A 27,648-nucleotide genomic window follows, 5' to 3' on the forward strand; every position below is an offset into this window, starting at 1 on the left:
GCACTTTTTCTATAGCAATACATGATTATTTGCTGAAGGGTATAAAGAGTAGGAGCAACCTCTGTGCATCCGCATAACGTAGCTGTCACTATATTTATCTTATTGTCTCTTACAGTGTACACACTCCTCGCCCCCCCTCCAGCCCAGGCTGTCACTGTCTGAGTGAGTGAGCTTGTTGCCGCCTCTCCTCACCTCCCGGCTAGTAGCTCCCTCCCACCACTGCCACCAGCCTATAAAACCCCCTCTCCCGGCTTCTGCCGGCAGAACATACACTTGGCGATATCATCTCTGGTCGTGGAGACAAGTCCCAGCTTCTCCTTCTCAAATGGGCCCCGTCGCCTAGCGTCTAACCCCCAGAGCCAGGCTCCTGAGGACATAGCAAGTCGGAATACAGGTATGCCGTGGTGCCAGTGTGAGTGTGTGTATGAAACGGGCTCTTATATCTGTGTTACGTGCCCATTGTCACTGTATTATGAGGTGTGTACACTGCTAGTGCTGTATGAATAAAGCATCTCTATGCTGACGTGCAAGCTCTGCGGGCTAGGATCTACCCTCGGCATACACTAGAGTCCCCTCTAGGGTATACAAACCAATACAAGCGGGTAACCCTGGTTCTATACTAGTGGCAGAGAAGGGGTTAATCCGGTGGCAGGGCCATGCTGTAGGTGTGTGTACACGCAGGATATAGCTAAGCCATCAGGAAATGTACAGTCAGTGTACTCCGCTCACAGGCCGGGGAGGTGATGGCACTGAGTAATATTACTGTTCTCTAGTAAAACAATTGCCTAGCCCTAGCTGTGACAGAATGGATTAATAGATATTTTTTTCTACCCATCTACGTTGTCCCCATACATCTATTTGTCCCCATACAGTGCCCTCTTGGCACTGTATGGGGACAAATATTCAGCAGCTTCCACAAGTCGCGTCGGTTGCGTATTAGATTGTAAACTCTTCGATCACACATTAGTTCTGTACTGTGTACAGACACCCAGCAGCGGGGCTGTGTGCAGGCAGATTAGTCCCAGCAGCTGCGGTGCTGCCCGGCTTTGTCACCGGTGTTTTTCTTGGCTGTGGGTAGAGGGAGGCGCAGAGCTGGGGAAGGAGGGAGGGGGATGCGGTTCAGCCAGTTCAGACCAGTTTTCGAACTGTAGAGTCCATCCTTAACCCCTTCCATCCTGTCTGCCTCTAACTTTTATTATTAGAAATATCATCTAAAGCGCCAGCATATTGCAGTGTAAATTGTATTTAGCATAAATGTATACAATGCCAATTGTGTGTGACCTAATGGCAATGGAGTCGTGCATCATGTATGTTCTAGACGTTAAACGGCACGTCTAGCCTATCTGTGGGTCATTCACACAAGGAAGATATAATTGGGGCAGGCTATTTTTAATACAAAAAAAGCTATGTAAAAGACAGCAGGCATTCTGGATTTGCTTTGCCGCTGCAAATGTGGCAGATGGCTCAGTCTGGTAGACACTGCATTTGGAGTCCTAGTGAAAGATGCAGCAATTGCAGTGACAGCAGAATTTCCCCACAGATCTCTAAACCAGTCCAAAGCGGTTCTGGTTACTGCTGAAGCTGCGTTGTTCCCCACCACCTCTGGGCATTAATAACTGAACTGTTATGTAATACAGGGGGAGATGCATGAAGCCCAGAAGCGGTATCCGCTCACGATGTATGATCTGGGGTTTGGGCAGTAAATGACAGGGGTACTATGTGCCCCTGTCATTATCGGCGCTGCTATCTACAAGATAGCAGCGCCGATAGCCTGGGCCATGTACGAACAGTCATATCGCCTGACCGTTCGGCCCGCTGTAGCTGTCGTTATCGACAGCTACAGCCTAGCGCTAGCCTATGCCCACAGCAGGGACAGCGCTGTCCCTGCTGCGGCGGCTGCCAGCTCCAGGGTGCACGCGGGATCTCGCGATATTTGTGAGATCCCGCGCATGCTCAGTGGAGCTGGCCGGGACTGACACCCAGTGGTCTCTAGCGGGTCTCTAGCTCCCCTTCTCCGGCCGCTGAGATGTTTATACATCTCATCGGTAGTGCTTCCTGTTTCGCCTCGGTAAAGAGGCGAAGCGTTATAGCGGCACGTTACATCTACCCCACACTGAGGTATTAGCCCTGTGGCTGGTCACCTGCCAACCAAGACCATTCATTCCTCTGCAGTTCATTTAAAAATGTGACTAAGCTACCTTTTGTGCAATATGATTGTGCAAACCTGATCTGTCATTTCTAACACAACTTTTTGTTACAAAGTTTAACAAAATATTTGTTCTTACTAGCAATTATCAGCTTTCAATAGAGCAAAGTATTTTTACTTTTTTTCTTTTTCACAAGCTGACATAAGCCAGCTTGCCACTGGCATTAAAACAGAATGTCAAATGTGACGAAATTTGGTTTGTAACTGGAGCGTTTGCACCAGGTGTTACGGGTTCAGAAGAGGACACTACATTGACCTCCTTGCAGTGAACACTAGTATGTATTAAAATACATTTCCTCTCTCAGTAATGCTTGGGCTTTGTAGGTCCTCGTCTGATGTTCCTGTGATTTTTCTTCTGCCTACTTCCTTTTCATCTTCCTCTTTCCTCCTTTTCCATACCCCTTCAATTTCCTCTACTCTTTATATTAGTTCTTTAATTTTTAAACATTTTTTTAATTGTTTTCTGTATTAATCTGTCGTTGGTTGATGCCAAGTTATCACCTGCTTACTGTCCGATATTTACTGTCCCTTTTTTTTTTTTTTTTTTGTATAAATGGCTAGATTACTGTTACCTTGTTTTCTTTTTCTTTTATGTAATTTGTAAACTGTTTTTAATTACTTTTCAAGTTGAAATGTCTATCGATGCCCTTGTACAAAGCTTTAAAGTATGCATTTTAATGGCAGTATCCTAAATCTGATCTTTTAAGTTGCTGATACAGCTGCACATAGATAGGACTGGCCTATTGCTCCAGGAATACATAGGGTGGGCTGTACTAACACTGAAATGCTGTCAAACCTGCAGTTTTCAGAGGCTTGACCACATTCCCCATATGTATCAAGCTCTGGAAAGTGAGAGTGGCAATGCTTGATGCATCTCGTCCATAGGTAGAACTTGGCTAGGAAATGGCCAGGATAGATGTAGAGGAGGTCTTGTATCGGTATAGCCCTGGCTGGAATGTCACAATACACAGTATCTCCTTTACCATGAATTGCACTAATAAGCATCAAGCGTTCATGTGCAAGAAATGAAGATACCTGGTTTAAGTAATGTGATATGACAAATTTAACCCCAAGAAGTATTCTTCGAAGATCTTCCCCCAATGCAATACATTTTAAAATTCTAGATTCCATCATTAATAGGTCTAACTTCCCAGTGTGGGGTGTATTTGTTAATTCTAAAGGTGCATACACATGTAACAATTTTTTGAATGATTTAACTATAACGACATCGTTATCGTTCAATCGTTGAAAAAATCATTCAGTTTCTGAGTTATAACTATGAACGATTATCGTTCATGTGCGTTCCCGTTTGTAGTTCATTCTGACTGACCAACTGAACGATTTTCATTAAGGGAAGTTACAAAAAAAGTTTGCCGTTTAAAAAATCGTTCATTACACTTTAAAAAATCTGACAATCGTTCAGAAAATCGTTGGTAACAAAATCGTTACGTGTAACCTTTTCATATTCAGTTTATTGGTCTAGCAGTTGTTATAGCAACTAGAAAGAAGACTGAAAATCCAAAAAAAAATTTCTATAAACTAAGAGGTCCTTTTGGTAAGAGCTAATTTTATTCATTATGTATAGGTATTAACAGAACTTATTTCACATTGCAGTGTTATTTATTATAATTACTGACAGGAATTCTGCTGTGCATTAGAAAATTTCCCACCATTACCACAACTTATGGTGCGTACACACTGTACTTTTATGAGCGATTTGAACGATATAGTTAAAATCGTTCATATTGTTATAGTTCACTTCTTTTCCAGTAACCAACCTGCCAAAGACAAACTGTGTTTTCCGCATGAACGATAACGTTAGTTTCGCACCCACGATAGTTTCGCCTGCCGGACGTATTGCGTATTTTAGCCGTGGAAACTTATTGTGCACTCCCCCACTATTCGCCGTATTCAATTCCGAAAGACGCGAAAACGGAGATACGCGAAGTCAAAGCAGGCGAAAAGTGGTGTCTGAATCGGGGAAATCAGCCTGAACCCCCCCCCCCCAAAAAAAAAAAAAAGCTGCAGACTCATTGGGGATCAGTGTAGTAGTGCCCGATTAGCCCTAATAAAACTGTTTGGGGTACTTAAGTTCGCACAATAGCCTCTAATTAGCGTCTTTGCACAAGTGGTGAAGAATAGCATAAAGCAGTATTTTCAGGTGAAAAATTAGTAGTCCTGTCAAATTCGGGGTACCTGAAAATGGGTGCAAGCATCTTTTAATATCTCTAAAGTGAACTTTTAAATAAAGTGAAATTACACCCCCAAAAATGCACCTGCAATCCCCAAAACACTTGACCCCTTCTTAGAGCATCCCCAGAACCTTATTTTGCTAGTTTGTGAACTTCTCCACCCACTTTGCACTTTTCCACCCCAAATTCAAAGTTGTTGTTTGATGCAGTTGTCCATTGGGGGGGCTGTCCCAAGGGTTCTGAGTGGTTTTCCCACCTTTGTACCCCCAAACAAAAATTTTGCACTTCTTTTCTCCACCTACTCAGAAGCAAAACTTTTTCGCGCCTTGCATTGTGTTTCCGCGTACGCGAAAAGCAGATGGAATTGAACACGCCGGTGCTTTTCCGATAGGCGTAAAGTCTCAATCGGTGATACGTTTCGCAGATCTCGGCTTTTCGCTTCTAATTGAATACGGCCCTAGGTCTGTCTTCTGATCACTTCCCCAGACTGTTATGTAACCTGGGAAAATCTTCTCCACTGCCCAGATTGAGGTGTAACATTACCTTTATTCAGAAACTACACCGAAGACATGTCTGAGTTCTCAGATCTAAATGAATAGAATAAAATGAGAACTATACTCGCTAGTGGTACTTTTCATCTGACATGTTTATTGATTTCACAAGTCATGTCTTTTGCAATGATTCAGAAATACTAATTCTACCATCATCCACAGTAAATGTTATCTCGTTTGATTCTATAAATGTTTCCTAAAGCTTGGTAAACCTCTGAAAGTAATATCTGCAGACGAAGGTTGTGCATACACACTGAACTGCCATCTGGCTGGGGGTCGCGTCACTGCCTCTGCAGCAAGTGAATATCAGCTGATGCGATATGTCTGTTGGACGTTGTTCAGAATATAGGATGTACACACTGACCGACATACATGATCTATTGGCCGATCAATTGCCAGTGTGTACCTAGCTTAAGATATCTGGCAAACCTTCAAAATGGCAGCTCTTATTCAGGTTATTAAATGAAATTTGCAGTTAAAAATTCTCTGGATCCTCAACATCTGCATGTCTTTCTTGTAACTGCTATTATTGGGGAACACTGGGCCTGATTCAGAGCCGAACGCTCTGACCAGAGCGCTCGCTCTGAATCAGTGCCCTCCTCCATGACAATGGAGCGGCCTCCTGGCCACTCGCATAGCTGTGGGTGACCACCCACAGCATATGGGAGCGTCCGTGATGGTCGCGATGGTCTTGACCATCGGGCTTGCGACTGAGACCCTGCGGTAGGGTCTCGCTGCCGCAAGCCCTGGAGTGATTTTGGCTCTATCAGAGCCAAAATCACTCCCACTGACATCACTAGTGATGTCAGTGGGGCCGGCTTCAGACGGTAGGCGTTCCCATGGGAACGCCTCCGTCTGGCAGGCACGCCCACCAAAGGGGGCGTGCTGTCAATCAACATCGACAGCACGCCCCCTTTGGTGTGAGACCCGGAGCGATGGAGAGCCCGTCGCTCGCCGGGTCTCGCGCATGCGCACGACGGAGCTCCCTCCGTCATGCGCAGTGGGGGAAAATCGACCCGCTTGCGAGCGTCCTGCGCTCGTGAGCGGGTCTGAATGACCCCCCCCCCATGTTCATAACTGTACTTATTTGTGTAACTGGAGCCACAGAGTGAAGGGACATTTATCTTAACCAGGTGCACAGGCATCTGTCACTTCCCACAGTATGGAACAAAAGGGGAACAGGGACATAACAGAATTGGCGGCTGTACATTAAACCTCAGCCCTGTCTTTCCTAAGAATTAACATAAAGGAGCCTGCGTAGGGAATGCTTACACATTCTCTAAAAGCAGTGCTGCTTACACTTCATACCACATTCAAATGAAATGTAGTTGCCTTGCTTGCATTGATTACTGTAGCTTTCGGGATCCGACTCAGGGCCTGATTCAGAGCCACTCGCTGTCTGCGAGCGCTTTCTCTGAATCAGGGTGGGGATTTTTTATATATATATTTTTTTTTCTTTCTCCTGCCAGCTCTCTAAGCTGTGGGTGCCCACCCACAGCTTGTGTGAGCGGCCTGGCAATGGTTTGCGATTATCACGACCATCGGGCTTGCGAGGAGACCCTGTGGTAGGGTCTCAGCTCTCACAAGCCCAAATGGACTCCCTGCTCTAGTAGAGCAGGAAGTTCACTACTGACATCACGAGTGATGTCAGTAGGGCCGCCCACAAACGCCCGGTGTTCCGAACGCCTGCGTTTGCCTAACCACCCCCCCTCCCCGACTACAAAACTGAGCGAGCTGTCATTCAACATCGACAGCCACCCCGTCTTGTAACGAGCCCCGGAACAACTGAACTTCAGTTGCCCGCTGGGGCTCGCGCATGCATACGCTGGAGGCGGCGCATGCGCAAGGGGCAAACATCGACCCACTTGCGAGCAGGTCTGAATCAGCCCCTCAGTCCTGTTTGGTGAGAAGGTAAAGTGGGCTTCTGACTAGCTTCTCAACTTTATATATTGCTAGAGAAAAGCCATTACATAAAAGGGGTTCGTTGCTTTTTGATGCGTTAGGTCAAGATATTTGGTACAAGCTAATAAACTTATCTGTTTCGATTCTGCCTGTGATCTATGAACAGATGGAGCCAAATGTAATAGGGTGAATTTAGAAAATGTGACAGAAAACTCTTAACATTTTTAAACTCAGCCGAAGTATTAAAGTCAGAGAACATGCAAACATGCTTGTTTTTTAGACTCAAAAAAAACCTCAAGATTAAGGGGCCTATGTATCAAAGCTTGATGAGAGACAAAATTGTGAGATCTAAATCACCGACCAATCAGCTTCTATCTTACATTTTAATTAGTGTGTACGCACCTTAAGAGTTTTACTGCTAAACTCACCCTATTACATTTGGCCCTTGGTGTTTATTTGTATTGCTTCAGGAGCATAGTAAAGCAGTCACCAGAACTGATATAAAGACATGGCTGAAGACTAAGGAAGTAGGGCAGTGTATTTGGTAATATTGATCGGCCAATATATCTTGTGTGAGTTGGCCAGTGTGTAGCAGAGATGTCTTTGAACGACCTCTTTCACCAACATCTCTGGTCGGTTGTGCTGCACAGCTGATGCCCAATATATCTGCAGATGTTTTAGGCGCCTCGTGCTGTATGTAAGGGCGGTCAGCCAACCACCTGTACACTTGCAGTAGAGGCCATGGGGAGGGGGGCGCGACACCTGTGGCGCTTTTAAAATGTCAGCCAGTAATTAATACACCTCTGCACCATCTAGGAAAAATAGAAACCATGTACTGTTACTGCTTCCTGAGGAATGAGTTTGGGAAACACTGCCCTAGACATTATCTATGAGGTGTATGAGGGCTACCCTTAAAATAAAGACCAGGGCAGCAACAGGCCTGTTACAGAATAGCTCAAACCTGTTCCTGTTTAGAGTTAATTTTGCTATAAAACTTGACTGCTCTTCACTTATCTTGCAGGGTTTATATCATCTTAAGGAAAACAAGGTTTGAAACATGGCATCCATTCCATCAAGTGGCTCTCTTGTCGCAACCCATGACTATTACCGCAGTGAGTATCTTCATAGGTGTATGTATAGTAATGTAACCTTTATATTATAATTCATTATTAGCATTTGTCTATAATCCATTTCCTCTTAGTACTCTATGCCAGAGGTTCCCAAATGCGGTCCTCAAGGCTCCCCAACAGTTCAGGTTGTAGAGATCAATGGTTGAGCACAGGTGGTTAAATCAATCTGACTGAGGTACTAATTTAGTCACCTGTGCTTAACCATGGATGTCTCTAAAACATGAACTGTTGGGAAGCCCTGAGGACCGCGTGTGGGAGCCTCTGCTTTATGCCCTACATATCTGCAGACAACCTGCAGCTTTCTACTAGTTTGAGAATTCCTGCTATGATACCCTCACTCTATGCTCTATCTAAGGGTAGCAGTATGTTAAACTCCTTCTGGGGTAGCCATATTGTGAGGTCCCCTTGCAAGCCACAAGTCATGGACTTTCTGTTAGCTGCACAGATATTTTTTCTTTTAAAGGGGAACTCCACCTTCAAATAACTGTATTGTCTAGACTGAGAATATTCCAATGGCTCTTGTTAACAGATGACATTAGGCTGTGCATTTAATAGTTTTTTGAATGTCCGCATTGACTTTAGGTCGACATCCAATATGTCAACACTGTTCATAATGTCAACATGTTACATGTTGTCCAAAGTTTTTTGCTTATTTTAGTCTAACCCTAAAAATAAGCCCAAAAAACTGTCAACACTTTTTTTTTTGTTGACCTAAAATCAATACCGGCGTTCTAACTGGTTCCCTTTTTGGTGTAGATGTAACATGCATCTAAGGGTACAAGTGAGCTAATATGTCTGGAAAATATAATTCTCTGAAAGTTTAGCGTCTATTTACAGCAGACTACCTCCACTTTGATTAGATGCTAACTTAATAGATATGTTGCATCTCCATCTTTTACATATCAGCTAAACATACACAAGTATATATTCGGCAACCAACTACATTCAGAGCTTTGCTGATTAGCTCTGTTGGAGTAACTTGTTTCCCCTATAGCAGAGGTTCCCAAATGCGGTCCTCAAGGCTCTCCAATAGTTCGGGTTTTAGAGCATCCATGGTTGAGCACAGGTGGTTAGATCTAACTGACTAAGGTACTAATTAAGTCACCTGTGCTCAAGTATGGATATCTCTAAAACATGAACTGTTGGGGAGCCTTGAGGACCACGTTTGGTAACCTTTGCCCTATAATACTTTCTCTGTATGGCTAGCCAGGCATGCAGATGCACGCTTTTAAGTCTGCATTCTCTTTGGTCTTTAGACAGTCATGCAACAAAATATATGATAAAGAATGTTTACCTATAACTGTCACTAAATACTGCAGAATGCAGAGGAGTCATCAGTGTAATGGTCATGATCCCCACAGTCTACTGAATAATTTTGCCCTCCTGCAACTTTATACATTTTCCTTTTTCCTAAAACCCCTTGCTTTTCAGTTATGTAACGTTTTATCTGGCACAGCTGGTTTATTACTCTATACAAGACCTAAAAACTGCTTTCTGGATACAGGCCTATCCAATGTAGAGAGCACAATGGTTAGAATAACAAATATAAACCCATGTCTGCTATAAATACATGGATTAAAAGCATAGAATGAAGACCAACCTAAAGCAATGTATTTTACTAAAAGTTGCTGTGCAACCACTTTTAAATCTGGACAAGCAGACCACTCTCCTGCTCCCCCTGAAATGCAATTCTCACTGGGCAGTACATGATTTTGGTAAAGCTTACAATTACAGTAGTTCTGATTCTCATGTGTACACTGTTCTGCTGTTGCTCACAAAAGCTGTTCTGTTCGGTCTTTAATGCTCATTTGCAACCTGCCTCAGTTACATGTCTAAATCCTATCACTTATTAACCACTGATTGTGTTTAATCTCAGAAGGTACATCTGTTGCCCTCTAATGGCCTCCATATTGAGTATAGTCCTAGTCCGCTGGAAAATAACATGTTTGTTTCTTTACAGGACGTCTGGGATCTACTTCCAGTAATAGCTCTTGTGGGAGTGTGGACTATACTGGCGAGGTCATTCCTCACCACCCAGGTACATAATGTCACTTGCTGTAATCTTGTATCAGGTGATGACCTCCACAAGAGGGGGGGGGGGTGCTTTAACTAGTAGTTATACAAGTCTACTGTAAATATTGACCTTTTTATATTCTCTTATCCTGCAATAGCAAACACTTCAGAGAGTTGGAGTCCGGTTATACAACACAATTACATGTGGAATATTTATATTGAACACAGGCCCATATTCAATTTGAAGCGTTAAGTCCGGATCCGCGTTGAGTTACCGCCGGTGACGTCATTATCGCCTGTTTTGGTTTTACCCCGTATTCAATTTGAAAGACTTTCCGCCTAGGCGGAAAGTCAATGCAATGCAATGTAATAGGCGGTAAAGGTTCACCAATGAATGGCAGGCGGAAAAAAGTGCAGTATTGGGGTTTTGGGGTGCAAAGTTTCAGGAACCCCCGTGCAGCCTTCATACAGTCCCTCAAAGGTAATCTGTGTAAAAAAAAAAAAAAAACTTAAGGACCCCCCAAAAATTTACTTTTAAAAAGGGGGCGAAAAAAAAATGTTGGGGTACAAACTTAAACTAGCGAACTTGACTCTGGGGGGTCCCCAAGTATGCCCCAGGTGTTTTTTTGATTGCAGGTGTTTGCGGCAGGTGGATTTTTCACAATTTCTTTAAGTTCACTTTTTCAACTTTAAATATGCTGACCCCCATTTTTCAAGTACCCCAAATTTGCTGGGATAACTTATTTTCTGGAAAAAATACTCCTAAATACTGTTCTGCTTCAGGTATAGAAAAACGCTATTGAGCCCATTTAAAAACACCAAATACCTTCAGCGAGCCAAATCGGGGGGTGCCATAGTGAACCCCCATGTCAGAGCATCTTTTGAGGGCTGACAGGCTGATTTCCCCAAAAATGACAGTACTTTCCACTACTTACAGTATCGCCGGGTGCCGTTTACGCGTACTTTGAAATTGAATACTGGGTAAGGCATGCACGCACGCGATACTTTAACGTCTACAAAACAGGCGAAGTCGGCGTTAAGTCCGGGCCGCGTTAACTTAACGTGGCTCGGCTCAAATTGAATACGGCTCTTAGGGGCATATGTATCAAAGCTTTGTGAGATAAATTGTGAAATGCAGTGTATATATATATATATATATATATATATTACCAACTAATCAGTTCCAAACTGTCATTTCTTAAACACAGCCTGCAAAATGTAAGTTAGAAGCTGATTGGTTGGTGATATATATCTCACATCAAGCTTTGATACATAGTTTTTCACTTTTATGGGATGGGAGAGCAAGGATTAAACAGGACCCTAGCATACATTCTGAAAATGGAAAACTAGGATGAGACTCTTGTCAGGCTTGATTTTTAGATATACGTAGCTTGAGAGGATCACACTATGGGGCCTATGTATCAAAGCTTGATGGGAGATAAAATTGTGAAAGAAAAAGTATTAACCAATCAGCTCCTAACTAATTTTTCAAACACAGACTATAAAATGTAAGTTAGCAGCTGATTGGTTGGTGATTTTTATCTCGCATTAAGCTTTGATACATAGGCCCCTTGATCCAAATCGTTGCTTCTGCAACTAAATAAACCTGTTCTTGTTATACTACAGGTCTTCCAAAGTCAGATCCTGGTCACTGGTGGGCCAGCTTCTTCTTTGGCAAACCATCACATCTTACCATGACCACTGTTTCGGAATCCCCAGAGAAGTGAGTATACAGCAGTGGTATTTTTCATGTGTGACACATAATTAATGTGGTGATATAGTATTACATCCTTGTTACACACATCCTCTAATCTTCGTTTTGCAAATGAACTAGTGGAGTTACTCCCTAATCAACTCTGCCAAGTGACCTGCCTATACCTGTTTCTATCACGTTCAGTTCTCATGTGTGTAGTGGGTGACACAGGGCAGAAGTATATTGTTCTGCAGGATAGGATGTGTACTCTGTACATTGTCTACTCATGACTCCACCATCTATACTGTATGTAACAGAGATGACAGTTGTGTGACTTGAATGAGATTTTCCAGAGCAGTTTATTAAATCGGCAGGAACCAGTACCTTATGAATAATGGTCGTGAAGTACGTCCATAGTAATGCTCATCCTTGGTGAATTCATGGGCTTTTTTGGTTAAAGTGCTTATTCAACCACTAAGAGCCTGATTCAGAGGTGCACACAATGCCACTACGCATGCAGTTGAGCGATGTTGGAAGCACTGGGCATGTGTTACCAGCGGTTACCGCTGAGCAAATTATGATGCAAGAGCTGTGGATTTCAATGGGTGTTTCTGGGCGGTAACCAGATGTAGGTGTTACTGACAGCGACTGTCTAAAGATGCAGTAGCGCTGGCACAAGACTCCATGTTCAGACAGAGAAATCTATCCTGCTATGGGGCGGGTGCAAGCTTTGATTGTGAACAGAGACAGATTAGCGCTGCTGCATGTGGAGGTCTCAGTATTGACTGCGGCATTACCATAAAGACACAACCGTGTCTGAATCTGGCCCTAAATCTGTTTTTAACGTGCTTGGATTGGCCAGATTAAAGACTACCCCATCTGGAGCTCCAACTTCAAGATGGCAGTGAATTTCTTTATCTTGTACCTTCAAAATAGAGTGGATTAGTAGTGGTTGAAACACTAATTGTGGTTTGGTTGCTTCGGATGTGGTGTTTACTAGTAGCATTATGTTATGGAGTATAGGTTTCCGCATGCTTTGTGTAGCTCTGTACCCACCTGTCAGCTAGGTAGAGGAGAACAATGGTCTTAGTTTCACATCTCTAACAGTATGACTTTTACTTTATGGTGGTTGACTCTTGTAATTTTCTCTTGCCTCTACAGCTCAGGAAGCTTCCGCATGACCAATGGCCTGCTCCCATGTGGCCTGGCTCAGGAGACAGTGAGGAAAAATAATGTCAATGACACCAAGACTGACTCCAGCGCCTCTGTCTGACCCCTTCATGCATTCCCCTCCTCACTGGAAGACGCTGGGTGGCGGAGCCCAATCCCTCCCCCACCCCTACTCCCCTATCTTAGAATGCTCCCATTGCTTTAGTCATCCATTTTTGTTTAAGATTATGTTAAAATAACAAAATATAAGCTGTTTTTACTACATCAGTCACACTGAGACATTCTTAATTGTTTGGTACCTTGCCTTATGAGGCCTTTTTTTATTTGTACTTGTGTAATAAAGGTGAGCAGTTTCAAAAACTGGTTTGGTTATTGCCTAGATCCCTCAAACTAGAAAGGTCTACAATATACGGGAATATATTGTTCTCCCCTTTTTCCGAAAGACCTTAGCACTGTTTCATGTGAATGGATTTACATCGCATCTCATCAGCCTCCAACAAGGGTCAGACTGAAGGTAATTGTTTTAAACAAGATAGTAACATCTGCTGCAAAGTTTATAGGATTTCTCACTTATTGGAATGGATGGAGAATACTTTGCAGTTCTGCAGGCCAGTAAGTCATAGCTACAGGTATATTTAGTCCATTTTCCTTTTAAAATTCATGAAAAGCCTGTTGAGAAGATTCAGGGTGCCAGCTCCTATTAAAAAATGTACAGAAATGCTGAAGGCCTGGAGAACCTCCTTTTGTAAGGTAGTTTAAGCAAATTGTTTAAGAAATGACTAGTAGAATGCCCCCTTTGGAGGTAGTGTGTTGCCAATGGTATGTGAGAGTACAATTTTTCACACCAAGACAGAAGTAGTCTTATTTGGGGTTCATATGTATCAAAGCTTGATGTGACCTAAAAGTGTGAGATATATATCACCAACTAATCAGCTTCTAACTAATATTTTGCAGGCTGTGTTTAAGAAATTATATTTTGGAGCTGATTGGTTGGTTGGTGATATATATTTCATAATTTTATCTCACATCAAGCTTTGATACATATGCCCCTTGGTCCACAGGAAGGTGGGAAGTTGTGCTTCACATTTGACCGCAAAGAACCCCCAAGAGAAGGGGGATAAGAATCGGCAAAAGTCAACGGACCATGACAGAAAGCTGTATTCTCTCAGATCATAGTAGCTGAGAGCTGTGAAGTTCCTGGTGCTGTCAGCTAAAGGAGTGACAACCTTATGCTGGGTACACACTAGACTGTCGTTTCGATTTGGCAATCAGACACCTAAAACATGGAGCTATGGTTTTAAGCTGGGTACACACTGGAGCGATGTGGCCGATTTTGCCCAAATCTGAACGACAAATCGTGCAGATCATGCAGTGTACGATATGTGCGCTCCCATGGTCTTGTGATGTAGTCAGGTTTGATGTGCTGCACATCAAACCTGATGACATTGCATGCAGTGCCATGCATGTTAATGAAGGACGGATCGAGTTACCGTTCCGTCCTTCATTAATTGCTGCAGTGTGTACAGGCAATCATGTGATATCCAGGGTGAAGGCAAATCAACCTAAACATCACGATTGCCAGTCATCTCAGTGTGTACCTGGCTTTAAAGAACAAGCATGGGTAAGAAACCATCTGTTTGCGAGCTGAGAGGGTCTGTGGAACTAGAGTTCAGCCAAGTGATTGAGTGAGTTAAACCTTTCAGTGGAGTCTATTTACTAAGCAGTGTTAGGAGACAGAGTGAAAAGTGATAAGGTGCCAGCCAATCAGCTCCCAACTGCCATCTCACAGGCTGTGTTTGAAAAATGAGAGTTGGGAGCTGATTGGCTGGCACCTTATCACTTTTCACTCTATCCTAACACTGCTTAGTAAATGGACCCCTTCATTTGGTTTTTTAGTTTAAAAACATTGGAGGCCTTGTTGGGCTACCGTATTATTTCTACACATCGTAAATGTGTGTAGTTTATGTAAATTTGCATATTAGTAAATGGACCCCAGTATCTGCAACTGTCTCATAGGAAGTATGCAGAAGGAGATCAGAGCTGCACATAATTCTGTCAATCGTGTACTGGAGTGAAGTCACAGCAGGGTAAATAATCCTTTAATGTATGTGACTTAGAGATGGCCACTAAGACATTTTACTGTAATATCTCTACTATATCACCTTTGTCAACATATGAAGGTTGCTATAAAACCCACAAGAGTCCTGGTCACTTATGCCCACATGGAAGAGCTAGCTGAGACAAACAAGTGTAAAGGAGTATTAATAATGGGTGTGGTATGATATGTTAACATGAGACTGTCAACATTGACTATGCCAACATTCATGTAGACACTGACAATATTAACATATGGTGACTTGCCTGCTCCAGCACAGCTTCTGGGTCAGATCTGGCAAGTATTCGTCCCCTAACCTCCTGCAGCTTCAAGCTGATATTCTGACAAGTCAACATTTTAACAACGTCGACCTAATTGTCTACAGCCCTTAACCTGTGCACCACATGATTATGGGCGGGGGACAATAAAATATCATGGGGGGGTAGTTGGAATTTGTTCTGGATGTCTTCACTGGAGAAGATATAACTAATGGGCCCCATACAACTGCGATGGATTGCTGCAACCCGGCATCGCAGGTTCGTTGATTGCAATCGTCAAATCGGGGACATTTAACATGTCATCAATGGTGGGCGATCGGAAATTTCATCGCAGATGTATGGGCACCTCATGCAAAGGTTCCCAAACGCAGTACTCAAGGCTCCCCGGCAGTTCAAGTTATAGAGATATCTCTGGTTGACCACAGGTGACTTAATTAGTAGCTCAGTCAATTTGATTTAACCACCTGTGCTCAACCATGGATATTTCAAAAACCTGAACTGTTGGGGTGCTTTGGGAACCTCTGAACTAATGTATTGAAGCCCAGTTATTACCACTTTAAACTACAGGGGGCAAAATCCTTCTCAACATAGCAGGGGAGATAAAACAAGGGATTGCTGTTATCGACAGCTACAGCCTGGCGTTAGCCTATCCCCGCAGCAGGGACAGCGCTGTCCCTGCTGCAGCGGCTGCCGGCTCCAGGGCTCCACGCGGGGATCTCGTGATGCTTGCGAGATTCTGCGCATGCTCAGTGGAGCCGGCCAGGAGAGAGACACAACGCATCAGCATTAGGCTGATGCGCTGTTGTCTCTAGCGGGTAGCGCCAGAGGGGGGAGTTAACGTTCCCCCTCTCCGGCCAATGAGATGTTAATACATCTCATCGGTAGTGCTTCCTGCTTCGCCTCGGTAAAGAGATGAAGCAGGAAGCGTTACAGCGGCACGTTAAGTGCCGCTATAATACATCTACCCCAATATGTGTAATCTCTGTACTAGAGTATATGGGTGTGCTTGTTATCACAAACAAAATGTCGATTCCCAGATATTCAGAATTACAAATCTAAAATGAGGTGTTTTTTTTTAAATATGGGATCTATAGAATGTAAGCTCTCACGAGCAGGGCCCTCTTCCCTTATGTGCTTTTCCTTCCCTCACTCATACGATCATCTACTCAAAACTCTCCACAAGGGCACTTTACACTTGATAGCTGACGCCCTGCTGCTTTTTTGAGTGTTTTGATCGCTACAGCAATGTTTATAAACTGTTCTTATTCTGTATTGTCTTGTACTGTAAGTCGCTGTCATTAGAATAACCAGAATGAGTTTAAAGGAAAAGCAGTTGACAGACTTCATTGCCATGGACCTTTCCTTAAACTAGGAATAGAGCAACCTGTTCCTATAGACCAGTGTTTCCAAACTCATTCGTCAGGGAGTATTAACAGCATGTTTTCCAAGTCTCACAGAATTGCAAGTGAAATAATTAGCTCCACCTGCAGATCCTTTAAAATGTGTCAGCCAGTAATGAATACACCAACTAGGAAAAATGGAAACCATGCACTGTTACTGCTGCCTGAGGAATGAGTTGGGGGAACACTGCTATAGACAATCTACCAACCATGAGTTTATATAATAACTGCATACCTTCACCAATGATGACCTGGCCATTATAAGCAAGCAAAGCCTAAATGTTTACATAAAAGCTGCACTTATCAGTAGTCTTACAGCTGATTGGCCGCAGACTGCAGCGTTTCTGGGTCTAGAACACAGGTTCTCAAACTCTAGTCAGGACTTCACACAGTGCATGTTTTCCTGGTCTCATGGAATCACAAGTGAAATAATTAGCGCCACCTGTGGATCTTTTAAATGTGTCGGTGAGTAGTGAATACACCTGGGTGACCTGGAAACATGACTTGTGTGGGGTCCTGAGGACAGAGTTTGCGAAGCACTGGTTTATAAAGAGGAGTTGCCATGAATGCCAACAGAGCTTAAACCAAGCCCATAAATATAACCCTTTTACACCTGGGTTGGTGCTCAGTGTAAAAGAGTCCACGAAAAATAAGGTCCAGTGACACGGCAATTCAACCCAGGTAGCAAGCAGGGTTGGACCTGAGTTACATGACAGTGTAAATGGGTGACCCAGGTCCTGTTTACAACATAGGGACAGCCAGCTCACCAGTGCATGGAGAGGACGTCATCTCCAAGCGCCTGCAGAAAACGTCCCAACCTGGAAACAACCAAGGTTGGAGGCGCAATGTGAACGGGGTCTGTCCCAGGTTAGAACCGTGGGCCTGATTTACTATGGATTGCTATTGCGTTCGTAGATGCAATTACGCACACAGGTCTGCTGCTAAAATATGCTAATGAATGCAATAGCAAACCCATCACACAGCCAGCATAGAGACGCCCACTACCGCTATCTCACATCTGTAATACCTTGCAGTCCTGCGTATACATTGGTAACAGCGGCCCTTCACACAATTACAACAGGTCTGACCTTACTCAGAAATTGCTAACCTCGTCGCACGCAGTGAGAACTCAAACTGCGTATGCATGCCCATGCAACCACGTTCAAAGAGCAGGCACGCCTGTGTTTCTCCGACCACTCCCCCCAAACACTGACGTCCTGTCCCTCGGTCTGCAATGGCTTTGTATCTGCATAGGTGATCGCAATGCTAATTCACGCACACTGCGGTGCATACGCATGAGCAGTACACACCATCAGCCGACCTGCATACGCTGTTGCGATCCGTGATGAACCAAGCCCCATGTCCAAAGTCTGGGTCAGACCAGGAATTTTGGTGTAAAAGGGGTATTACGATCAACTCATCCTTCACAGGGCCAACCATGCATAGCCCATCATTGCTGTGGTAGGCTCAGGGCTGGCTCGAGGCACGTTCCATGCGTGCAACCACAAAAGGGCGCCAGGGCCCAGCTCCGGAAGAACCCTGTCCTCCACCTATCTGCTGGCATTACTATTATAAGCATAGGGGGAGGGCAGTAGCGACAGGGCTGCGCAGGACGGAGCTGGGTACCGAGAAACCTAGCACCCGCACTGTGTAGGCTGTTGTTTTTACACAGCTCTCTATATTGTGTCTCACCTTGGTGGTCCCTTACACCACACAAGACTGGATGGAGGACGAAGGCACAAGCTGCTAAGGGGTTGTTTACTTGTAATGAAACTACATAAAAATAATCATCATACATCTGATACATACATCTCTAGAGCAGACAAGTTACCAATACTTTTTATTTTTCAAAAATGTTTCCATTGGTCTTTCAAGTACGATAGGTATAACGTCACACACATAGGGGCCTATGTATCAAAGCTTGAAGAGAGAGAAAATTGTGAAAGAAAAAGTATTAACCAATGAGCTCATAACTGTCATTTTTCAAACACAGCCTATAACATGTAAGTTAGAATCTGGTTGATGATTTATATCTCAAAATTTTATCTCTCATCAACTTTTGATACATAGGCCCCTAAATGTTTACCCATCATAACAAACACACATTTTTAAATGTGCCTATTTCCAAAATATGTTTTGGGGTTTTTTTTTTACTTGTAAAAGGGCTTAAATCCACTGCCAGGGAGGCTGGATACATATTGCAGTATCCGTGATCGAAAACAAATTTCCAAAAGTTAAGGCCCCCATACATCAGCAATTGATTGCAGCAATCGTGTAATTTGCAATCGATTGTCTACAAAAATCTTTCCCTTTTTCAATCGATTGCAGAATGGCCACAATCGATTGAAAAAGGGAAAGGTTTTTATACACAATCGATTGCAAATTGCACGATTGCTGCAATCAATCTCTGATGTATGGGGGCCTTTAGTGACTGACTTTTATGGTCATTAGTGAGTGCAGGTGTGAAATACAAGCTTTATACCAGCCTATTAGTTCCTTTATCTCCATAGAATCCTCTGAGTGTTAATGCTATTTCTGGCTGGCACTGCAGTTGGCGTACATGGATCCTGGACTTTGTTCTTTGTCTGTGCCCAGAACACACTGTACCTGGTAAAGTGTATTTATATAAGCACTTATTGATAGGCCAGATTCCATTGTACCTTCAGGCATACGTACTTGTGTGGGATCATTCTATCTCCAACTTATATCACAATGACATCTATGGGCCTAATTCAGAGATGTATGCAAACCCGATGGTTTACGTACATCTCCGATGTTTATCGATCTGCGCATGCGCAGATCTCTGCAATGGCAGTTGCAGTGCCCCTTATGTCATTCATGCTGCAGCCCTTTGGTGATGGGATTTTGCAGTGATGTGAAGGAGGCAGGTAATTGTGCTGTCATTGTCAATAAGATTTTCTGTTCCACAACAGTATAAACTCTTATGAACAATTTGTGCCATAGGTGGTGCCTATAATGGTGCTGTATCCACTATGGCAATAAAAACAAAATCATTATCGGGTAAAGAAAACAGAGATAAAGCTTTAAAAACTTTCCGTATAGAAACCAGCACCAGTTGGGCTCATTTAGGGGTCTATTTACTAAGCCTTGGATGGAGATAAAGTAAACAGAGATAAAGTCCCAACCAATCAGCTCCTAACTGTCATTTTTTCAAACACAGTCTGTTATCTCAGTTCACTTTATCTCCATCCAAGCCTTAGTAAATAGACCCCTTAAACTGTACAACTTCCTGACCCCTAGAAACTGGTAGAATGCAGGAGTCCTCGTTACTCAGCAACAAGAACTCCTGTGGAACTGACCCTGCAGCTGCTCCAGGTCCTGGCAGACTCCCAATATACTTCTCTGCTTCCAGCTCAAACATATTTCTTCTATATAGAACACCATCTGTGCCTATACTATGCATTTGTGTATAGCACCAGATTAGATGGAATTTGCAGCACTATCGAAATGTAGTCAGAAATAAATACAACAAGGTCAAGTAAAATAATCTGTTCATCATATGGGATAACGGTGAGTGCACGTGATTACATGTAAAATATTTGTCTTCTGGATGATTAGTGTCCAGTTACACTTGTGTTTAAGGTATTTATCTACCTCCATATCAGTGTCCACAGAAGAATGTTTTTAGCAATGTAAAGTGCAAAACAATACAAATAATTGTTTAGAAAAAATAGCCAGTGGCGCTGATTGGAGTGAATAGTGAAATAAAACAAATAAAATAAAATAAATAACCCTCATGCAGCTGTCAAAATCAGGTGGCAAACCAATAAAAAATGACTAATGGTGGGTACACACTGGGCGATATTACTGAGCGATTGCACGATTACGACATCGTAATCGTGCAATCGCTCAGTAATCGTGCACAAATCGTGCACATTTATGTCGGAAACGACCAGCGATGTGCACTCCCGCTGGTCGTTTCCGACATTGTCCATCGCCTGAACATGCAGCACAATCTGACGACCTCGTCAGGTTGCTGCATGTTGGGGAATGGGGGAGAGAGCCCGGCGCTGAACGATATCGTTAATGATATCGTTCAGCGGCTGTGCTCAATGTCATGAACGACATTGAGCACAGTCTGCCGGGGACACACTACACGATATCGCTCAGGGAGCATATCGTGTACTGTGTACGCACAATAAATTGAAAACATAGACAGCGCTAGAGAAGGGAACATATAACCTAAACAAAAATAAATAAGCCCATATGTATAATAAAATTAAATTGCATTTAATGGATAATAAATTACTGTTCTAACAATTAAAATTCTAAAATATATGTAAAAACAGCTTACATAAAAAAGGAAACACAACCTTTATACAATTCTACACATTCAATATATAATACATCAGGAAAAAATTAAATGTACAAATAAAAATAATTTTTTGAGATGACCACAACAGTATTAATAAGCGGGGATTTGTAACATCAAAGGAAAATCCCTCAGCATAATTATATGCAAACTGAGGGCCTGATTCAGAGCCGGACGCTATTTGCGCTCGCTCGTTCAGAAAAAGGGGCCGGCTATTTAAATTGAGCGCTCGCTCTTTGCGGTCTGTTGACGCCTCTATGTCTGAGCGAGCGAATGAAACATGCGCTCGCTATTTTGTAAAAACGCCCCCTGGCCGCTCGCATCCTACGTCATCTCCGCTATTTATTAGATTAATCGAGTACATCGAAAGGCATCTGAACTGCTCGCAGTGCTTGTGGTTGGATTTTCCTAACGCAATCATGTGAACAGTTCAGGCTAAGAAACAACCAAGTGACGTGGTCGATGATGCTGCTTTGTTAATTATGCACACCCTTAAAACGCCCGTTTTGACCGTTTGGCACGCCTGCGTTCGGATCACCACTCCCCGTTTTCAAGCACCTTCCCCTGTTACCACCCACAAACGCCTCATCCTGTCACTCAAATTAGCAGACACTCGCTATTTTGCGAGTGCTCGATTTCTGACCGCAATGACTGGTTGGCGCATGCGCATTACGACCCATACGCATGCGCAGTTGTGCGAACATCGCTCGGAGCGAACGAGCGGCCGCTTACGAGCGGCTCTGAATCAGACCCTGAGTTCACTGCCAGCTCCAATAGTCAGTGACAATTGAAATAATCAGCCCCACGATGTGAAATAGAAGGAGACACCAGATTTTATAGCAATGTAATGTCTCCGTTTATATAAGAGGAATGAACAATTGAATGTTCCATATAAATGTAGCTGTTAGCTGGAAAAGCAAAATGTTGCTGAAATTATAACAATGTTCCAGCTTTTATAATTGTAAACAAGCTGTTTATTATGCTCACTAACAAGCTGTATGAAGATGTAAAATGCTGAGCAAACAGATCTGTATCAACTGATTTTTAATATGAAAAATTACAGTTAGTGGTTTTTGCCTCCGTCTTTTATATGAAGGGAGCCGCCTGAGTTAAGCACTCCGTGTGCCTCTTGATCTCCGTCTATTCGGAGGGTATGTGATGTGAGGCCCCAGTTTTAGAGAGCCGGTGTAACTTGCGGGACTCCCGGTCTCCGACTCCCTTTCTCCGGAGGGTATGTGACTGCACCAGTCGGAGAAGTCCAGTGTAAGTGACGGGACTTCTGATCTCCGCCTCCGTCCTGCTGTGAGGTGGACGCATGGCACACAGGTGCTGGCCGGGGGATTCCAGTCACACTAGCAGGGCTCACGTGGGTAGCACTTAGAGCCGTAGCTTGTAATCCATTCAAGGCAGTAGCTGGTGGTTAGCGGTTGAAAGTGTTGGAACAAGAAGTAGCAGTGCATACACGGTAATCCGCGTGCAGCCCGATGTGAAACTGGGGTAGATGTATGAAGCCCAGAAGCAGAATCAGCGCACGTTATCTGTGCTGATACCGCTTCTCCCCGATGTATGATCGGGGGTCTGGGCGGTAAATGACAGGGGCGCTATGCACCCCTGTCATTATCGGCGCTGCTATCTACAAGATACAAGATAGCAGCGCCGAGCGGCAGGGTCATGTACGAACGGTCATACCGCATGAGCGTTCGGCCGGCTGTAGCTGTCATTATCGACAGCTACAGCCTGGCGCTAGCCTATCCCCACAGCAGGGACAGCGCTGTCCCTGCTGAGGCTGCTGTCGGCTCCAGGGCTGCACGCGGGGATCTCGCGATACTTGCGAGATCCCACGCATGCTCAGTGGAGCCGGTCGGGACAGAGACACAGCACATTAGCACTAGGCTGATGCGCTGCTGTCTCTAGCGGGTAGCGCCGGAGGGGGGAATTAACGCTCCCCCTCCCCAGGCAATGAGATGTTCTTACATCTCATCGGTAGTGCTTCCTGCTGCGCCTCGGTAAAGAGGCGAAGTGGGAAGCGTTATAGCGGCACTTAACGTGCCGCTTTCATACATCTACCCCATTGTGTGGATTTCTCTCTTTGAAGGGAACTGTAGTGAGTGGGATTAAACGAATGTCCAGATCAGTGACAGAGATGAATCCAGATAGACTGTGAGAGTGAAGTGGAATTCCTGGTTTGCTGAATAGGGGCTGAAGGGGATATCTGGTAATGCTGTGACGATTGCTGAAAAGGAAATCCGAAAATGCTGTGATGATGGCTGTGCAGGAATGGGTTAACTGAGGAGACCGGTTCAGGCAGGAGTGGGTCTGGTGGAAGGTGCAGTGCTAATCTCCAGCGGAGAACAAGGCAAGGCGAGCGGTGCATGCTATGCAGGGAGCCAGAGGCCAACAAGGAGTTAGGGCAAGCACTGGAGCACAAGTCTAGGGTACAGGAGAGCAGAGAACTCTCTCTCTCACACAGCTACGCTGTGAACACGTTGCAGTGGCAACTACAGGGAGCGCCAAACACCCTTAAGTACTCAGTAGCGGAGCGTGATAGGCCAGAGAGAGCAGGTGACCTACAGATGATTGGCCTGCTATGTCACATGGCCAAAGATAACATGGTGGCGCCCAGACACCTGTGACGCAGAGATGCCGCTAGATTTACCCTTGCCAGGATGGCCCAATGCTGGCAGACCTCTGCGTACAGCCAATGCCAGTCTCCATATGCCAGCTCCCCCGACAGAAGGACCGCGCCACAGCGCCCTCACCGGTATGGACCGCAATCCTCCACGCCACGAAACCCGATTGTGACAGTGGGGATATACTGTAGGTAGACCCCTTCAGGGCGCTCCTTAATGTGCAGTTCTTGACCAGCACGTTACCCCTACTGGACCTTTGGTCTACAGTCTTGGGTGCCGGTCGCAGGTATGCTCTTGCTGTCAGTGCGGATGCCGGTCACTGTACACACTTGCGTCTGTGTGAGATTTTCTGGGTGTTGGTCGCAGGAATGCTCTTCGCTGAATGGGACAAGTGTTACAGTGACCAGCTTCTGCACTGACAACGAGGGCATCCCTGCGACCGGCAGCCAACAAATATCTCACACAGACGCAAGTTTGTACAGTGACCGGCTTTTGCACTGACAGGGAAAGCATCCCTGCGACCGGCACCCAGAATACCTCACATGGGGAGATGTAATAAGCTCTAGAAAGTGATAAATTGGAGAGTGATAAACGACCAACCACTCAGCTCTTAACTGTCATGATACAGACTGTGTTTGAAAAATGACAGTTAGGAACTGATTGGTTGGCCGTTTATCACTCTCCACATTATCACTTTCCAGAGCTTAGTACATCTGCCCGACACAAGTTTGCACACTGACCAGCATTCACACTGCCATTGTGGACACCAAGTGTCATACCAAGCCATAGCACTGCCAGTGACCGGCACATCTGGACCCCACGGGACCGTGGGGTCCTATTATCTACACAAGAAGCCCTTGCATGGCATGGCAAAGTGAGGTGGCACCCCGGAAGGTGAAATTCATACCGAGAACACTCCAAAAGGGTACTGCACATCATGGAAGCCTCCTGTTTTCATAACACTGTCACTGAGCTAGCGCTCCCTACCGGTAGGTAAGCACATTTTTTCCCATCCCTACCTGTGCGGGACGACGCTACAGAATACTACCAGACATTTACATCTGTAACAGTTAAGACTGCCTGACTGCTCGGTCCCAAGACTGTAGACCAAAGGTCCAGCAGGGGTAACATGCTGGACAACGACCTCACATTAAGGAGCCCCCTGAAGGGGTCTACCTTTATCCCCACAAACTAGTCTTACAGTGGGAGATTTTTTATCAGGACTTTAATACATTGCCATCAGGAGTAGCATTGTGTCTTACCAGTCCCGTACCTAGGAATCCCGGTCCCCGAAGCAGGCCATGTCCCCTCTTCATGACATCATATGGAGGGGGCGGGGTCACAAATCGGGAATTACAGCAATGCCCTGAGCATTCTCAGAATGCTCCAGGGGGCTGTAAGGGCAGCGGTGTGCATGCCTGAAGCATTCTAAGGACTGTTCAGGTGGCACTGCTGCAAAGACTCTGGCTGCAGGGTGGCACAGCTTGCACACCCCTAGTTCCAGTCCTGTCTCTTACCTGCACATGTGCAGTATGAATGGAGATTTTCTCGAGCATTTACACACACTGTGCTCTGTGTTTAACAGCATTACAAGGGGTGCTACAAGTGTATTAACCTGGGGCGACTGAAGCCCTTAATTAGCCCCTAATGCAATCAGTGGACACTTCACCATAGACCGTGCTGACAGGATCAAATTAGTATTTCTCTTAATATTTTAAATTTTCGAAGTGTGCTGGTAAAGGAGTCAGGGCAGTGTGTATGCATTATGCACATTGCATTTGTGAAGAGAATAAAGTAGGGATGGACATCGGAAACCGATAGTTAGCAACCATCGATGTTTCCGATTCGATGGAAGTATTTTTTCTATCGAATATCGGGAACTCGATGGTTGCCAGCCATCGGATGCAGCTTTCCGATGCCCATATGATGGCTGGCTATGGGAGTAAAGCACACACTGCTGCTCTGCACAGCAGAGCAGCGGGGGTACAGCAGGAGAATAGATGTCGTACCCATGCACACGGCATCTATGCTCTGAATAGGGGGAGCATGGAGACAGCCCAGCACAATGACGTGAACGGGGGAGCAGTGAGACTCCGCCCCATTCACATAGGCCCCGCCCCTGCAACCAGTCATTTAAATAGTTACCATCACATCAAAAGTTTCAATGGTGGAAGCCCAGCCATCATTTGATGGTGGGCTTCCGATGTCCATCCCTAAAATAAAGCCCCCATATTACCTCCCTCTCCTAGGAAGATGACTCGTTTGTTTTTTTTGAGTGAAAATCACTAGATATTACTATTGCTCTAAACAGCATGTAGGCTAAAAAGGACTAGAGAGAAAAGGCCTTATCCAGAGTCTGGCACATTTGGGCACTGAACACATTGGTATGCACATGGCAGCCACTACCCAAATCTGCACTGACTGTACTGAGATCGGCAGATACCGATCCCGGTACTGTACCTGAGGGGTGGCACAGTTAGTTGCATCGGCGGAGGTTCCAATCCAGAGCTACTATATCATCAGTCAGGAAGAGGTGAGCAGGCTGTCGGGGTGTTGCTATTAGGTGGCATGGCTACACTGCAGTATGTCACATACACCTCAAAAAGACCCAGTGCATGTCTTTGTGTATATCTTTTTATACATACCTTCAGTCAGAATGTTAAGTCGGAAGTATCTCAAGATATATTCAACTCAATAACTGTAAATTTGTCATGCATATCGCAGTCAAATGTATGTATATTTACACCTAATAATAGCATATAGATGCAGCTTCACATTGACAGTGTTAATAGTAAATGCAAAAACTCACATAAATAATATAATAATGAAATGAAGTGTCATATAGAAACTATAGTGCCTTGACTGTTATTAATAATTACAAAAGTTGGATTTTCTGTTTAAAATCTGTTTACTCCTTTTAAAATAAGGCACAGAAACAGACAAATCTCAGGTGCACAACTCCAAATAATTAATAATATATATAAATGCAATAAAATTTTGCAATCAAAATTTTTAATTTCATTCTTTATATGCAGCTGCAGCTGCTCCTAACTATCTCTTTACACTGCACTTTTCTTACTATGCTGGTGCCCTGGGGCAGCTTGGCTGGGCCAGTTTTGGGGGGTCCTGCGCTCTGGATTTGAACCCTAGTATGTTAGGGACCTACCCGAAAGAGGTTACCTGGATATGGTGGGTGGGCCCATAACCTTGGCCATGATTATGCTAAAAACCTCTATTGATTGCAAAATTTTATTGCATTTATTTTATATATATTATTAATAATTTGGAGTTGTGCACCTGAGATTTGTCTGTTTCTGTGCCTGCAATTAGTCTCATCAGGTAGCACCTCCCATCATATATATAGTCAGGTTGTGCAGTCCAGAAATCTTTCCCATATACTCCTTTTAAAATAATGCAGGCTCAGTTGCTTGGCTCCTGCATCCATTCAGGAGCTATCTGCACCTTCAATTATATAGCCATGTATTCAAAATAGACAAAGTTTTTAATACCCAGGACTTAAACTAACAACCTTATAGACCACAGTCCGACACCTAAGACATGGAGCTATTTGCTCCTGCAGAGGACACATGGTAATTCCAGCTACACAGTATGAAGCAAGGTGTAATTGCCAGTATAATGCCGGGTACACCCTGGACACCGCATTATAGCCAGTACACACTGCAGAATACATTAACATGCATGGCGCCGCATTGCAGCACATCAAACCTGACGACGCTGCATGGGACTGCGGGAGCACGTATATTGTGCATACACACAGGGCCGGTTCCAGACATTGTGGGGCTCAGGGCGAAAGATTCTATTTGTGCCCCCCCCCAAAAGAAAAAAGTTCTTACAGATGGTGTTCCTCTGCTCGTGCTTCCGGAAAGAGGGCGTGACTGATGGAGAAGGGGGTGTTTCCTTGCAGAACACCCCCAATTCATCACACTTTGGGTCATGCACAGCACTTACGGAGGTGCTGGGCTTCCCCCAAGCTCTCCCCTCACAATGAATGATTGCTGTGCGCGATAATGCGCCTTACATAGTACTGCCCTTTA

At 44.5% G+C, this 27,648-nt stretch overlaps 1 protein-coding gene across 2 annotated transcripts; it reads left to right on the plus strand.

The window, feature by feature from the left end:
* The first annotated feature begins 241 nt into the window (after positions 1-241).
* Positions 242-13,217, plus strand: PPDPF (pancreatic progenitor cell differentiation and proliferation factor). 2 transcript variants are annotated; one of them, XM_088442849.1, is made up of 6 exons: positions 242-394; positions 2,344-2,481; positions 7,873-7,963; positions 9,942-10,019; positions 11,621-11,717; positions 12,849-13,217. In XM_088442849.1, exons 3-6 carry the CDS (start codon positions 7,909-7,911, stop codon positions 12,958-12,960), a joined length of 342 nt encoding a protein of 113 aa, XP_088298975.1. In that variant the 5' UTR covers positions 242-394; positions 2,344-2,481; positions 7,873-7,908; the 3' UTR covers positions 12,961-13,217. The 2 variants fall into 2 exon arrangements, with proteins under 2 accessions (XP_088298975.1, XP_088298974.1); XM_088442848.1 differs by lacking the exon at positions 2,344-2,481.
* The last annotated feature ends 14,431 nt before the right edge of the window (positions 13,218-27,648 follow it).

This window comes from Taudactylus pleione, unplaced genomic scaffold (assembly GCF_031769625.1).
Source record: "Taudactylus pleione unplaced genomic scaffold, aTauple2 ptg000018l, whole genome shotgun sequence".
NCBI lineage: Eukaryota > Metazoa > Chordata > Amphibia > Anura > Myobatrachidae > Taudactylus > Taudactylus pleione.

Coding starts and splice junctions, on each gene's coding strand:
- PPDPF (XM_088442849.1), top strand. CDS start 7,909: ATGGCATCCATTCCATCAAGTGGCTCTCTTGTCGCAACCCATGACTAT. Junction 7,964..9,941: donor AACCCATGACTATTACCGCA/GTGAGTATCTTC, acceptor GTTTCTTTACAG/GACGTCTGGGATCTACTTCC. Junction 11,718..12,848: donor GTTTCGGAATCCCCAGAGAA/GTGAGTATACAG, acceptor TTGCCTCTACAG/CTCAGGAAGCTTCCGCATGA.